At 39.9% G+C, this 15,447-nt stretch overlaps 2 protein-coding genes across 2 annotated transcripts; both read left to right on the plus strand.

Annotated features, from left to right (window-relative positions):
* Window positions 1–4,498: 4,498 nt before the first annotated feature.
* On the plus strand, window positions 4,499–11,796 carry LOC139945943 (mucin-5AC-like). Its single transcript, XM_071943481.1, has 8 exons — window positions 4,499–4,656; window positions 5,324–5,386; window positions 6,263–6,339; window positions 7,022–7,235; window positions 7,742–7,818; window positions 8,618–8,825; window positions 9,709–9,809; window positions 10,557–11,796. The coding sequence occupies exons 2-8, from the start codon at window positions 5,332–5,334 to the stop codon at window positions 10,737–10,739; spliced, it is 915 nt and encodes a 304-aa protein (XP_071799582.1). The 5' UTR covers window positions 4,499–4,656; window positions 5,324–5,331; the 3' UTR covers window positions 10,740–11,796.
* A 1,198-nt stretch (window positions 11,797–12,994) lies between these two features.
* Window positions 12,995–13,984, plus strand: LOC139946211 (ficolin-3-like). The gene has a single exon (XM_071943832.1). The coding sequence runs from the start codon at window positions 12,995–12,997 to the stop codon at window positions 13,982–13,984; it is 990 nt and encodes a 329-aa protein (XP_071799933.1).
* Window positions 13,985–15,447: the final 1,463 nt, after the last annotated feature.

A 15,447-nucleotide genomic window follows, 5' to 3' on the forward strand; every position in this document is an offset into this window, starting at 1 on the left:
ATCTGTGCACACCGCACATTTGTAATAAGTAAACATAGAGGGCGCTAAAGCGTCGAGCTCAAAATAACAGGAGGGGTTCAGTGTATAAATTTTGACCAAAATTGTAAATTTGTCAAGATTGATGCTCGGACGTTTTGAAGTTTTGGGGTGTTTTGACTTATTAGGGGGATATCAACAATACAGTCTGAAAGAATAACTCGTGGCCCAGCCAGGGACTCGCATTATTAAATTGAGCCGAGGAGTCGATGAAAAATCTTCCCTTTTTTTACTGTAAAAAGCTGTGAGACTTCTATTCTAAGCATTTTGTTCGTGTTTTTTGTCACATTTAGCACGTTGCACTGTATGCTATGGGAGTTATTGGCATTTGGTTCACAATCTGCCCCCCATGTTAAATGCTGCAGAGATGCGCTCCGGACACTTTTTCAAAATGCAATCGTGTCCGGGGGCCGCTTTATGCAAAAACCGTTCGGCGGACATGTGCATGACTTAAATTCTATTCTATATCTATGGCATGCGCTGAACCTACGTATATGCAGCATGAATATTCACTATTTTATGATTGCAGCGAATTTATACCCAAACAGCCGAACATTTCCCATGTCATTCATGACATGCACTTAGCTTGTAAAAAAAAATGGCGAACGTGTTCCGTCGACCAAGGGCGTCTAATTTACTGCAAGGACGGTTTTGCACGTAGCCGGACACATCTGCATACGCAAATGTGTCTGGGCGGACACAATTGCATTATGCAGCAGCGTCCGGGCAGTCACGATTGCATGCATACGATTATTGGAGGGTGGGGGGGGGGGGGTACAGCCCTAAGGGGCAGAAAAGGGCTGATAATACTGTCGTTTCTACAAATTTAAATTTCGGAAAACCATCTGTGGACTTTAACACTGGAAATATTTCCGCGATGACTGATAAACAATACGGTGTTTCTCAGCAGTACGACCCGGATGTGTGGACACGGTAAATGTAATCCCACGTGAAGCTCTTGGAAGTTGGCACACCCTCTTCCCGGTTCAGGGACGGGGTTGGGGTGGGGGGGCGGTATTTGGCGGTAACTAATTCAATTTGGTTATGTTGTGAATGTTTATGGGTTTTTTCTTCTTAATATCAACCTATCAAACGCCAGCAAGAACAAACAACAACAACAACAACAACAACAACAACCATACTTTGACCCTGTTTCTGTTTACCCATGGGTACAGCCGCGTTCTCAGTAAGCGACCTTGATCCCTGATTAATGCACTCTCAAGGGCTACGTGCAGAATGATATGTAACCATTTACCAATGTGCTGGTTTTCAGGGGAATATTATTGTAATAAAATAACACTTGTATAAGTCCGGGAGCCCAGCAGGGTTTACTGAAATATCTTGTGCAAAGAAGGTTTGAGGTGAGGAACATATGCAGGATCTCTATGGACCAACCCATCAGGCGACCAGTATAGAAGAGAAAGTGTAGATTCGTAGATAGAATGTACGAAAGGCGAGCACATAATAGTCACGAATCTACACTTGATACCCCCCCCCCCCCCAAACGTGGATAGCCAATGGAGAGACAAGTGACAGGATGTGATTTCTGCGTTTTTGAACACTCTGGTGAGAGTTTTGTAATCTTTGCGAGAAGCAAAGAGTGTTACTGTTAGGTAGTTTTAGAAGAGCATTACAAAAATCAATAAACGGGATAAACTAAGAGCATGAATGGACAATCTGTTCAGCTGCTGTTCGAGATACTTTCGTACTAATTTGTTCAACTATTTTGCAAAGCATTACAGTGCTTGCAAAATACATTATAGAATACAAAGTGTGTCTGCTATCCTTCAACTTGGAAAGGCATGTGTAATTTTCAAGTTGAACTATGCCTATCACTATTCAACTAACTTCTTGCCCTGAGTGGACAATGTTTCCCAGTGTTCAAAAAAGTGTCTTTGAAAAACCGCAAAAAAAAAAGTTCATTGCACTTGCTGTTTGTTTTGCCTCGAGTTTAACTATAAGAATATCAACACTTTTAAAAGTAGGCCTATGTTCTTATTTTTCAATCGATCAAAACCCCAAAGGTCTCCCAATACGGTGGACCGCACGGCCGTAAAGTGTGAATTTCCTATCACACAACGTTTCCGACAACACATGCAGTTTTACATCGTATACCTTCCTTTGCTTGGTTTTTGATACTTTAGTTTTGGCTAATCCTTGTTTTTATTGGTGCGTGGGAAAAAAACCCAAAACATCATTTACAATCGATGTGCGTGAAAAAACAGCACAGGTACAAAACTGATGTGTAAATTTACTGGATTAGGCGGAAAAACAGCTGGTAGAACTGATAGAAACGGGACAGACACACCCACAAATAAAAGAACTTGGTGAACGTAGAAGGACGGGGGATCAGGACAAACAAATAAAACCAATAGTCAATAATAAACAAGGGGAAATATTGATAAGGGATTATCTTAACAGAGAGTGGACAAAACAATTTCATACGAAATTGTTACGAGGACACAGAGGGCCCAAAGCACGGCCCAATTTCATAGCGCTTCAGGGACATGTTGCAGCTGGTCGCAGGCCTATACGAGTTTCCGAGAAATCGTCTGTAATTTAAGTCGTAGGACACTACATCCGGGAGACCCTCGGTCACTTGCTGCAGGTCAAACAGCTGTTTTGGTAATCACTGTTAAAATAAATGTCAATAAAACTTTAGGTATGAACTATTACCTACATCAGCATTTTGAGAGACCGTTCAGTTTCGAGGTAATGTAATTGTGTAAATAAGTTTTAAAGCCCGAAGTTTTAGTCTTAGGGACGCGTTACTGTAAGTAACCCTTCTCAGAGTGTATTCCAGTTTAAGAATTATCTGCGTGGACATTATTCGCTGCGGATTTCGGCGATATACCTCAATAACGCAAGCACCTTTTATGCATACAATAACGCAAGCACCTTTTATGCATACAATAACCATAGAGGAATGGTCCGACCCATTGCGCATACACCACCCCCTCAAACTGTACTGCGCATGCGATAACCCCTTGTTTATTTGTTGGTAGTTCAGCAACTCCAATGAAAAGGGAATTGGGCTTACGATAAGAAAGCTGGCGATGTAACTCCTTCTAATTTATTCCTCCATGCAATAACAAACCTGTGAAAATTTGGGCTCAATTCGTCATCGAAGTTGCAAGAGATTAGTGAAAGAAAAACCACAATGCATTTCTAATAAAACACTTCAGCTGCAGCTGAAGTCTTTTGTTATTTTAGTGAGAAATAACCTCTTTCAAAAACTACTTCAGAGGGAGCCGTTCTTACAAAGTTTATACAGCCCAACAGCTCCCCATTTGCTCGTTATAACCAAGTAAGTTTTTTGTGTTCACAATTAGTTTGAGAATGTCGAGTGTCCAGTGGATTTCACATCTTGAGTTAAACTCGCCCTAACTGGCGTAGCCTTGCCCCTAGGACCATGGAGGTACAATAAAAAGAGCCATGAAGGATGGTAGAACTAATCAATTTCTTTGTGAAATCGACCTCGAGCCGTGACGTCACCCAGATGGCGTGAGAATAAATGAGCGTGGACCTACTTATCAGGACAGCAAATTAACATTAACACTTGTTGAGTTACAAGGTCACGTTTGACAATACAACCATATTTGAGAATCTTGGATTTTAAGTGGTGTTGTTAAATACTTCAGCAAGCCAATCGACCCCAGGTGTTTATGAGGCACTTACGCTGCCGTTTCACTCATTGAATAAAAAAGACAAAATAAAAGAATAGTTAGACCATAGAGGAAGGACAGAGCAAGGACCTGGTTAGACCATAGAGCAAGGAAGAGATGGTTAGACATTTCATAAGTTGCAAATGTTTGCCTGGATTGTGATCTGGTTGGTCAATTATTATATTATACTCTGTTGAGCTGTATAAAACATTGTAAGAACGGCTCCCTCTGCGAAGTAGTTTTTGAGAAAAAGGTAACTTCGCACACAAATATCAGCTGCAGCCTGAAGTGTTTTATAGAAATGCATTGAGTTTTTTTCTTTCACTACTCTCTCGCAACTTCGATGACCAGGAGTTGAAACCAACGGTTCTTTTCAGAACCACCCCAACTCATTAGAGATAGTCATTACATATGGTGTTACCGCAAACCTTTCTATTATATATATACTCGTAACTATTTGCTAAGTTCACACTGTGGTGTGCAAACTACTAGGCAGAACTGCTGATGAGTATAGGAGGGTAATACAGATTTTCATTCTGAAAATTGATTAATAATAAAGGCCATCTGTTTTGTTTGTTTGTTCTTTGGATTTTGGATTACAAAAACATCTATACTTCTAGATGCTTCTAGGAAAGTACGTGTGGGTATTCTTTAAGACCATTGTCCCATTACTGTGCGCCATTTATTATTCTAGGTCCCCAATGTGCGATAAGAGACCCCAAGGTTTGTGTGGGTCAGTGTTGACAGAACGTGTGGCCTTGCACGAGGGGCTTCTGCTTGAGCAGCCTTGACCCGCGGCGTATCCTGGTTTGACGTCACAACTCGTTTAGCCAATCAGATTGCAGAATGAATTTTGCTTGACGGTATTTAAGTCGTCGCCGAAGCTGAGGAAACCAACTTCCACATCAGAGAGAGAAACAGAGACCACCTGGTTACCGAAGAACATCTTCAACAGGTAAACTTTCTTCACGTTTAGACTTTTGTTTTGTATCTCACTGTTTCATTCTTTTTCAGGTTTGATTTTCGTTTAGAATTTGTCTTATAAAATTATGCAGCGCAAAGTTTGTTATTGAAATAAAACTTATAATACACTGTCACTGTGATCAAATGTTTTGTTTTGCCTATACCCTAGCTGGGTATATTACGAATAGCTACAGTTTAACTTCAGAAACCTTTGGTTAAATTTGACTACCAATATTTTGTTGTTATAGTTTACACGAATGCATTCTCCTTCTTCGAATTACTTTTCAGTTCAGTATTTTTCATTTGACTTGTTCATTTTGTAATTTTCTCACACTTTTTTTGAAGTTAAACTAACTTTCCTCCATGGACTAAACTGATCAGGAATAATTAACATAATATTTCAGTTTGTTGGGTTGGCTGTTAGTTAGTGTTAAAATATTGTTGTTGTAATTGTTGTTGTTGTTGTTGTTGTTGTTGTTGTTGTTGTTGTTGTTGTTGTTGTTGTTGTTGTTGTTGTTGTTGTTGTTGTTGTTGTTGTTGTTGTTGTTGTTGTTGTTGTAAGTGCTGTTGTTGTGTAATTGTTGTTGTTGTTGTTGTTGTTGTTGTTGTTGTTGTTGTTGCTGTTCACCAGTTTGCATGTCATTTTGGTTTCTTTGTAGAACTGAAGATGAAGGCTGCATTATTTGTGATTTGCTGTATGCTAGCTGTGGAATCAATTCGAGGTCAGTTTAAATAAAACCCCACTTATTAGATCTTATCACTAATTCAATGTTTATTGTTTCCAGTATGTGTCCCACGTACACTTTATCTTCACCCGGCTCTAACATGACCTCAAATATCACTCATGATCCGTGCACTGCATCTGAACGCACACTTCAGTTCAATTCAATTTATTTCACATTTCTTTCCACAAAACATTTCCACAATATTCCAGAACTATATTGTAATGCATGTATATATAAAAAATACAGAACAAAAAGAGTAAACTGGAAGCGCGTGGAGGCAAGGCCCAAAATAAGCCAGGTAGCTTGTAGCTTGTATAGCGGCTTGCCTTACATAACAAAAAACATACACTAAAGGTATGATGCTTAGGACAATCATGGGACAATACAAAGACGAAACAAACAAACAAACAAACAAACAAACAAACAAACAGACAGACAGACAGACAGACAGACAGACAGACAGACGGACACCAGACAGACAGACATACAGACGAAAAAACTTCCATGAGAAGCAAAAACTTCCATGAGAAGAGCTTGACAAATATTTGCTTAGCACTCAGTCAGCTGGCTTCTCCATGCTCGAAGCCATTCATGTTGGGGACGGGTCATCATTTTAGGCCTATCTAAGGCCGTAACTGTATCTATTACTGCTACGACTGTTGCTATGTGAGTTGCTTTATCAGGATGTCCTATACCTCAACGCACTATGACGCGAAATTCTAGCCGTAGCGTAGCTGTAGCCGTTTATTGTTTGGTAAACATGGGTTGGAGTTGAAGGGCGAGCCGACAAAAACACGTATGGAAGTTTAATATAAAGTGTAAACATGTCATAATGAAATGTTTAACACTAATTTTTTGTTACAACTAATACAGGTCACTATTGGTCCGCTTGGTATGATCGCGATAATCCTTCGGGTTCCGGAGACTGGGAGACGCTGCGTGATCAAAAGGTAATTGTTTCTATAAATAGCCATAATGGTTATGACATCACATTTTCAAACTGCGCCCTCTCTGAGGCAAAAAGGACCAGGCAGCTCATTTGCATTTATGGCTTTCCATAGTTTTCCAACCTGGGTTAGCAAAAACTCGGGCAAAAGGTCTATACTTCTCATCAATTCGATACTGGGTGAAGGCACACCCTTACAGACACTGGACACTATTGGTAAATGTCAAAGAACAGTCTTCTCACTTGGTGTATCTCAACATATGCATACAATAACAAACCAGTGAAAATTTGAGCTCAATTGGTCGTCGAAGTTGCGAGATAATAATGAAAGAAAAAACACCCTTGTCACATGAAGTTGTGTGCTTTCAGATGCTTGATTTCGAGAACTCAAATTCTAAACTTGAGGTCTCGAAATCAAATTCGTGTAAAATTACTTCTTTCTCGGAAACTACATTTCTTTAGAGGGAGCCGTTTATCACAATGTTTGTTACTATCAACCTCTCCCCATTACTCGTTACCAAGTAAGGTTTTATGATAATAATTATTTTGAGTAATTACCAATAGTGCCCACTGCCTTTAAAGTAACAGTGAACAGGTTCATAATCCATATCTGTGTTGTTCGTACAGTGATATCAGATCATGTTCAAGTTGAGTTTCTAAATTTCCTTGCTCGTTTTTCTTTCTAGAAACTAGGCTATGTCTGTGGTGGTTGTAAACCAATCGGCGCACAGTGCAGGGTGAAGGGAACTTCAAGCGTGTTTACGCGTTGGACTGGATCGGCACCTGACACCCTCTCCGTTAATTGCTTACCGACGGTGGGCCTGGTATGCAAAAACGCTGACCAACCAGCAGGCGGCTACTGTAGTGACTACGAGATCAGATATCAGTGTCCATCTACAGGTAAGTGTTTATTATTAAAGGAACACGTTGCCTTGGATCGGTCGAGTTGGTCTTTGAAAAGCGTTTGTAACCGTTTTTTATAAAATGCATATGGGTAGAAAGATGTGAGAAAGATATCATGTGCGACACAGTAAGTCCCAAGGTATCGATAATTTTTGTTTACGTACACGATTATTGTGTACGTACATGATAATTATCGTGTACATAATTATTGTCTACGTACATGATAATTACATGTGTACGTTATTGTGTACGTACATGATAATTATCTTATACGTACACAATAAGAGCGGGATTTTGTTTATTCATGTGTCGGCAGTACGCAGCGGCACTACGCATCGGTACTAGGGGGTTTTATGTGTAGATTTTTAATTATGCAAGATTAGACCAGCCCGAATCTGTCAGACTGTGCAAGTGTGTGTAAAACGCATACCCAGATGAGCCAAATAAGTTGAACTAAGTGGAGGTAACAATTTCGATTATTTTTGTGTCCCCTCTGTTTTTAGCCTCTACCTGGACGCCATTTAAAGACAGAGATAATCCTTCTGCATCCGGAGACTGGGAAAACGTAGCGGCGTTTAGAGTGAGCATTATGCACTAATTAGCTGCACAAAGTCAGACAGTTACTCGGCTAATGTCCACAACGACAAGTTTATTATAAATGCCTTCCATGAATTTGTTTGTTTGTTTGTTTGTTTGTGTGTTTGTGTGTCTGTTTGTATGATCTTCCCGTCAAGGGAACTCGGCAAACTCCCACAGGGGGATATAAACAACAAGCTGGCAACAGCCAATCTCTCTAATACAAACATTTGGTTTAAAGGCAATGGACACTATTGGTAATTACTCAAAATAATTATTATCATAAAACCTTACTTGATTACGACTAATGGGGAGAGGTGGATAGTTCAAAACATTGTGAGAAACAGCTCCCTTTGAGGTGACGTAGTTTTCGAGAAAGAAGTAATTTTCCACAAATTTGATTTGGAAACCTCAGATTTAGAATTTGAGGTCTCAAAATCAAACATCTGAAAGCACACAACTTTGTTTGACAAGGGTGTTTTTTCCTGTCATTATTATCTCGCAACTTCGACGACCGATTGAGCTGAAATTTTCACAGGTTTGTTATTTTATGCATATGATGAGATACACCAACTGTGAAGATTATTCCCTGACAATTACGAATAGCGTCCAGTGTCTTCAACGTCTATGATTATGAATTGCACAAAATAAAAAAATTATGATCAGTAACTAGATGACAGCGATATTCTAGTCCTTGTGAAAACAGCGGCTAGAGCCTGGTATAGGATTCGAACCCCATATCTTGTGATTGCAAGTCCTACAGTCTAACCTCTTGACCAGCGTTTTTAAAACTGTTTTTGCAGGATCGAGATGGCGACAATATCTGCAATGGTAATCGTCCAATGTGTACCCAGTGTCGTGACGTGTCAAACCAAAACAACTACTACACAACTGGGGACGCTTTCAATGCTGGTTACGATTGCAACTGGGAGAACGGTCTAGTTTGTACCACAGAGGTCAACAACAAAGTATGCAAGGATTACGACGTCAGGTTCAAATGCCCAACCATAGGTAAGTGCAAATTTACTATATCAAGTTTAAAAATAATCTGAAACCCCTCAAAAGTAAATACTTAAATGCACTGGTCCACTATTGGTAATTGCTCAAAATAATTGTTAGCATAAAACCTTACTTGGTAACGAGCAACGGAGACCTGTTGATAGTATAAAACATTGTGAGAAACAGCTCCCTCTGAAGTCACGAAGTTTTTGAGAAAGAAGTAATTTCTTACAAAACTATGTGAATTGAATTCGAGAGCTCAGCTAAGGGTCCGAATTCAAGCATCTGAAAGCACACAACTTCTTTGACAAGGGTGTTTTTTCTTTATTCTCTCGCAACTTCGACGACCAATTGAGCTCAAATTTTCACAGCTTTGTTATATATGCATATGTTGAGATACACCAAGTGAGAAGAATGGTTTGTGGAAACTACCAAAGGTGTCCATTGCCTCTTCTAGCTTATTTTTGTACAAAGTATACAATAATAACCCGTTTCCTCACGTGACGTGCATTTTAAAGGCATTTTATACCTTTGTTTTTGTAACCGTTCGATTGTTTTAATCCCATATAAATGTAGTTATAACATAACCAAAAAAACTTCGAAACTTCAGTTCAAAAGGTGCATGGTTGCGAATGTTCACGCAGGAGGAATAACCATACAGGAATACACGGTCAATTTAAAACAAAACTTTTTTTTGGGGGGGGGAATAAATATTTTTTAATAACCGCAGTCCTTCGAGGTGAAAGTTTTTTTGTTCTCAAAATGCATTATACTATCCAATGCTGCTGTACTTATTACCACGCAAGTTTGTATTGCCATTAATTTTCAGAGTCATTATCAAACATATACATACCCTTTAACTCATTTTGTTTCACCATCTATCACACGTTACTAGGTGACTGTCGCGGATGCGCACGATGGACTTCCTGGCTAAACCGAGACTATCCGTCTGGCAGTGGTGACTGGGAGCATGTTGGAACCACCGGACACAACCCTGTAAGTATCAAGGAGTAAGGTTTTTTGAAGGTAGATATCAACTTGCTTAAAGGAACACGTTGCCTTGGATCGGACGAGTTGGTTTATTAAAAAGCGCTTGTTTGCTTCGAAATTGCGTGGTTTTCCTTTTACTGTGCGAACTAACACGGTCGGCCATTTATGGGAGTACAAAATCTGACTCCCATAAATGGCCGACCGTGTTAGTCGACGAGGTAAAAGGAAAACCGTGCAATTTCGAGGCATGTTTGTGTGGATCATTGTATTCTACTTTTACAACATCTTTCTACCCATATGCATTTTATAAAAAACGATTTCAAACGCTTTTTAAAGACCAACTTGACCGATCCAAGGCAACATGTTCCTTTAAAGACACTTAAAGGCATTGGACACCTTTGGTAATTGTCGAAGAACAGTCTTCTCACTTGGTGTATCCCATATGCATAAAATAACAAACCTGTGAAAAGTTGAACCCAATTGGTCGTCGAAGTTGCGAGAGAATAATGGAAGAAAAGTTTTATTAATAAAAAAAATGATTCACTCCCAGCCGGGTCATTTATCTCTGTAGGTAGTGTCACTTTCTGGCAATTATTGTAGTTTAGTTCAATTTCCACCTTCAGTTTTTGTTTGCTTTGATCAACTTGCAATATGACTAATGAAATTTCGCGACAGTTTGACTTTGCCCTTCTGGAGATAATCGGTCCTGTCATGGTCTCTTACTTTGTCGAATTCTTTGATTCTTCCCCACAGTGTTCCAGTAAAGAGCCAATTGACGTCCAATGCCGCGTCCGCGGAACCAATCAGAATTGGAGTGATGCCGGACAAGAGATCAAAACCAAATGTACCCCATCCGAAGGATTCGTCTGCTTAAATGCTGACCAACCTAGAGGGTCATCATGCTTGAACTACGAGCTTCGCTTCCTGTGTCCTTAGTGTGCTTCTGAGCCGTTAGTTCGACCCCATGGTTTACACACTGACCAAAGAGAAGACACTTGCAAATGTGTGGGGTTAGGTCAGTTGGTAAAGGTACTGGGGTCGATTTCACAAAGAGTTAGGACTAGTCCTAACTTAGGACTAGTCCTAGGAGATATACAAATTGCATGGATAGTCCTAAGTTAGGACGAGTAACTAGTCCTAACTCGAGATAAGACTAGTCCTATATAACTCTTTGTGAAATCCACCCCTGGACACGTGTGGTAACAAAACTCAGAATACAGCATAACAAACTTTCTTGGTAACGAGTCACGGAAAGCTGTTGATAGTAAACATTGTGAGAAACAACACCCTCTGAAGTAATGTAGTTTTTGAGAAAGAGGTGATTTCTCACCCCAATATTTAAATCTGAGAAAGAATTCAGGCTGAAGTCTTTCTCAGGCATAAGAAAACAAGGGTGTATTTCTTTCTTTTCTTGCGACTCCGATGACCAATTGAGCCCAACTTTTCACAGATTTGTTATTTTATGCATATGTTGGGATACACCAAGTGAGAATACTGGCCTTTGACAATATTACCAAAGGTGTCCAGTGCCTTTAAAGGTGTGTTAAAGGGGTGGACATTTCTGCTACAGCTGGGCATGATAACGCTTGCACTTATTTAAGCTAAATTATAATAATTAAAGGCTATTGATGTTTATGCTAATTTTGTTCAGTCATCCTCTCATTCAATTAGAGCTAGTGGCGTTAAAAAAGGAGGGCAGTTTTGTTTTGTATTATTAAGTTTTGTCTATGGGAGTTCTCGGACTTTCGGGACCCAAATGCATTACACAGGATCTTTCAAGACAATAAATGTTGTTGTTTATATAAATTTACTAATCAGAGATATTGCGTCAAAATACTGCGTAGGTTAGTTGAATTGTTGATAAGCCACAGGATAGTCTACTGAAAAATAAACAAACAAGGCTCCGTTTCCATGCTATAATTGGGTATTTTTTCTTTTTTTGACTAACTCTATGTTCACTATATGGATCGAAATAAAACGCATCCTACCATTATTACGTTTGTATGTGTGATTGTGTTGTACCTTGTCATGTTGTATAGCCTGTGCAGGGTGAGTCAAAAAGAAGATGACGATTTGTGATTTTGTTCTCAAACAAATGAAACTCAAATTTCATTAACACAGAACAAACACTCTTTCCTGCCTATTAGAATACAAGACTGAAATTTTATCATTCCTACGAGGAGTAATGTCTATTTTAATCAATGTACTCAAAAAAGGGCGCTATCAGACGAAGTTTGTACACATTTTGCCATAATGGAGCGGGAAATAAAATCCTGCCACACCGGTATAGAGAAATCTATCCCCCGGAGATTCTCTGAAGGAGGAGGCTTCAAAAGGGGTGATATCGTAAAAGTTTTACACAGTTCGACGCGGCTGGGCGCATTGTCCATGGTAGCGAGGCTGGGTCTAATGCCCATGATAGCGAGACTGATCTTTGTCCTCGGTGCAAAACAATCAATCCTTGTCGCACATGGTCAAGCACGTCCGAGGACAGTTTGTTAATAAATCAAAACATAGTGTTTAAGTGAAATCATGGCTCACCAATCTTTCAGTTAAAATCAGCCATATTGAGCGTCATTAACAAAATCAATACCACCCTTCCTGAAAAGCAACCAACGGCGTCCTTGTAAGGGTCTATGGCGTTTTGTATCCTCTTTTAGGTCACGAGAATCTAAGCCCCCTAATAAGACACATGGTCCTTAATTATACAGAAGGTTTTAACAATCAATCTTAATTTGGACAAATAAGTCTTTTCTCGGACAAAGGCTCGATCAATAATCTAATGAAAATATTTTAATAAACGGAGCGTGCCTGGATACTAGACACGATGCAGGCACGCAGGCTAGGGCACCAGACCTTTACTATTCTATTTGGTCATCATCATCTGAGCCGGGGCCAATTTCTTTTTGATGAATATTTGTATGACCCTACCTTGGATGACAAGGCGGGTTGGCTATTTGCTAAATCGATCCAGTTGGAATATAAAAATTGCGACGTATCGCAGAGTTATGACGTAGGTCAGAGCTCCGTCTGTGATAGGTCGAAACCTGTTGAAGGTGTGTACACACGTGAGTAAATTGCTGCAGTCGCCCGAAGGCGGCACTCATCTTGCGGCGCCAACGGATACTTTCCACACTGGTTTTGATGAGCGCCTCGAGAATAACACATACTAGATTCATCATCTCCCAAGCATGGAGAAAATAACAAACGTTCTCGCCCATCTTGAAAGATTGAAATTTAAAATCTGTCTTACTTTACTTCTTGGACTGGTTTCACTGAACGGCTCCCAAGCCCATCTTGACCGTACATTTTTCGCAGCTAACCATCGGTCCCTCGAGAATGTCGATTTCTCAGTAAAGAATTTCAGCTCAGCTGTACTCTGTGTGAGTTACTGTCACTCTGAACATGAATGCAAATCAGTAAACTACCGTCTGAAAGATCAACGATGTGAGCTGAATAATGCCACCAAAGACCAGTATCCTGATAACTTTGCCGACGAGTATGGCAAGGTATACTATGACGATGATGTGAACACCCCTCACTCCTCACTGTTCGGTTGTAACGAGCTCCTTGAGGCGGGTTTTGAGAGCGGTATCTACACTATCTTTCCCAGTGGGTTACCGGAGGGTCTCAGGGTCTACTGTGACATGACAACCACTGGAGGAGGATGGATCGTCATTCAAAGGCGCCTAGATGGGAGCGTTGACTTCTACCGGGACTGGGCGGACTACCGGGCAGGTTTTGGCAACTTGGCGGGTGAGTTTTGGCTGGGAAACGAAAATCTACGCGCCTTGACAGAGTCGGAAGGGACATGGCAGTTCCGCGCCGAAATTGAAGACTGGAATGGCGGAAAACTTTGGTCAGGGTCTGGTGTTTTTCGAGTCCACGGAGATAACTTTGCGGTCCATAGCGATGTAGAAACCGGTAGCCGTATTTTTTCTGTGCAGGATGGTATGTTATTCAGCACAAGGGACAGGGACAATGACGTCAATTCCAATACACACTGCGCACAGCATACCAAAGGAGGTTGGTGGTATAGCAGTTGCTACAAAGCTAACTTAAACGGTTTGTACTATAACGGAGCAAGGCAAGCTGAAGATGGAATAACACTGTTTTATGGGGGCAAAAGTTTTTCACACACAATGAAAACGTGCAGCATGAAAATTCGCCGTGTTGTGTGAAATAATTGACCAATATTTTATTGCAAAAATGTTAATGTTAATAACTTACAGCGCGTGGTTTCTCAAAATTGTTTAAAATTCTCAAAAATTTAAAATAAGAGATCAATAACTTGCGATCTTGAAATAACTGCAACAACAGTTAGTGTCAGCAATCAGCCAAAGTGGGAAAAGGAACGAAATTAGACAACTCTTCGTGCCAAGAAATGTGATCATGTGACACCGAATCCTGAAGAGTCTTCACTGGCTACCAGTTGAGTCACGCTCTCAATTTAAGATCCTCCTACTTGTGTTCCGCTGCCTCAATGCCTCAGCCCCTTCATATCTCATTGACTTATTGTCAATCAAAGAACCTGTCAGAAATTTGCGTTCCTGTTCCCAAACGACAATTGTTCACACTCAAAGAACTAAACATAGTTTGGGGGGGGGGGGGTGCCTTTTCAGTACATCAGACAATCAACTTTGCTTAAATATCACCTTTTTTCAAAATCCTACTCTACGGCGCTGTGAGCAACAACTGTTGAACTAGCGCATTATAAATTGATCGATTGATCGATCGAGTGAGTGGTTGATTGACTGATATTGATAATTTGAAAAGCTTATTTTTCACGCTGTGTGAATCCTTCACAGAGAAAACTGGTTTATTGAATTTCCTGTAATAGCCTTTTTGACGCATTCAAATGGACATATACATTAAATATGAAATACAAATGTCTGATAGCTTTAGAGCCAATGTTTGAATACGCGAATAGTCTTCATGCCTTTTTTGCAAGTTTTATATCCGACAATTACATGAGCGTTAACAGAAGATTTCTAACAAATCTGGAGAACAAAATATATGACATATATAATAAAAAAATATGTTTATATTTTTTTATTTTAAAGGGCATGTTTCTTTTTGCCATTTCAACCTGATTTAGAGGGAACTGTTGATTAGTTATTTGTAATGAGCCATCAACCCAATTTCAAAGAGCTGCTTAAACAGTAATGTTTTATCATTTCTCTAACCCTGTAGCATTTCTGCCAAACCTATGAGGGAAGTTTCCCGACCAGGACAATCTTTATATAACATGTAAATTATTGGTAAAAAAATGTATATGTTACCAGTTATTGTTTTCACATCTTTTGAGCACATATCAGTGTGTTTGTGTAATAGCTGACGCTATGTCCTCATAGCTAGTTAGTATTTGAAATGTATTGTATTTGAAACTAATGTCACGTCTAATTTAAAAGGATAGCTGTTTTATTATCAGTATATTGGATATACTTTTCATTTCATATTCTTCCCGAAAATGTTAAAAGCGAGACCGGATCGTATCTAGTCCAGTCAGGGTACAGCGATTTCCACCGTTAATCCAAAACTCCCATTACGAAAAAATCAACTATAATAGACAGCATGGTTTTCCTGCACGGTGATTGGCTGACGATGACATCATCGACTAATATGACAGCATGCGGTTTTTCGT

The sequence above is a fragment of the Asterias amurensis genome, chromosome 13 (assembly GCF_032118995.1).
Source record: "Asterias amurensis chromosome 13, ASM3211899v1".
Taxonomy (NCBI): domain Eukaryota; kingdom Metazoa; phylum Echinodermata; class Asteroidea; order Forcipulatida; family Asteriidae; genus Asterias; species Asterias amurensis.

Excerpts from the sequence above, each read along its gene's own strand:
- LOC139945943 (XM_071943481.1), top strand. The coding sequence starts at position 5,332 with ATGAAGGCTGCATTATTTGTGATTTGCTGTATGCTAGCTGTGGAATCA. Across the intron at positions 7,236-7,741 it reads ATATCAGTGTCCATCTACAG|CCTCTACCTGGACGCCATTT; the intron begins GTAAGTGTTTAT and ends CTCTGTTTTTAG. Across the intron at positions 7,819-8,617 it reads AAAACGTAGCGGCGTTTAGA|GATCGAGATGGCGACAATAT; the intron begins GTGAGCATTATG and ends CTGTTTTTGCAG.
- LOC139946211 (XM_071943832.1), top strand. The coding sequence starts at position 12,995 with ATGGAGAAAATAACAAACGTTCTCGCCCATCTTGAAAGATTGAAATTT.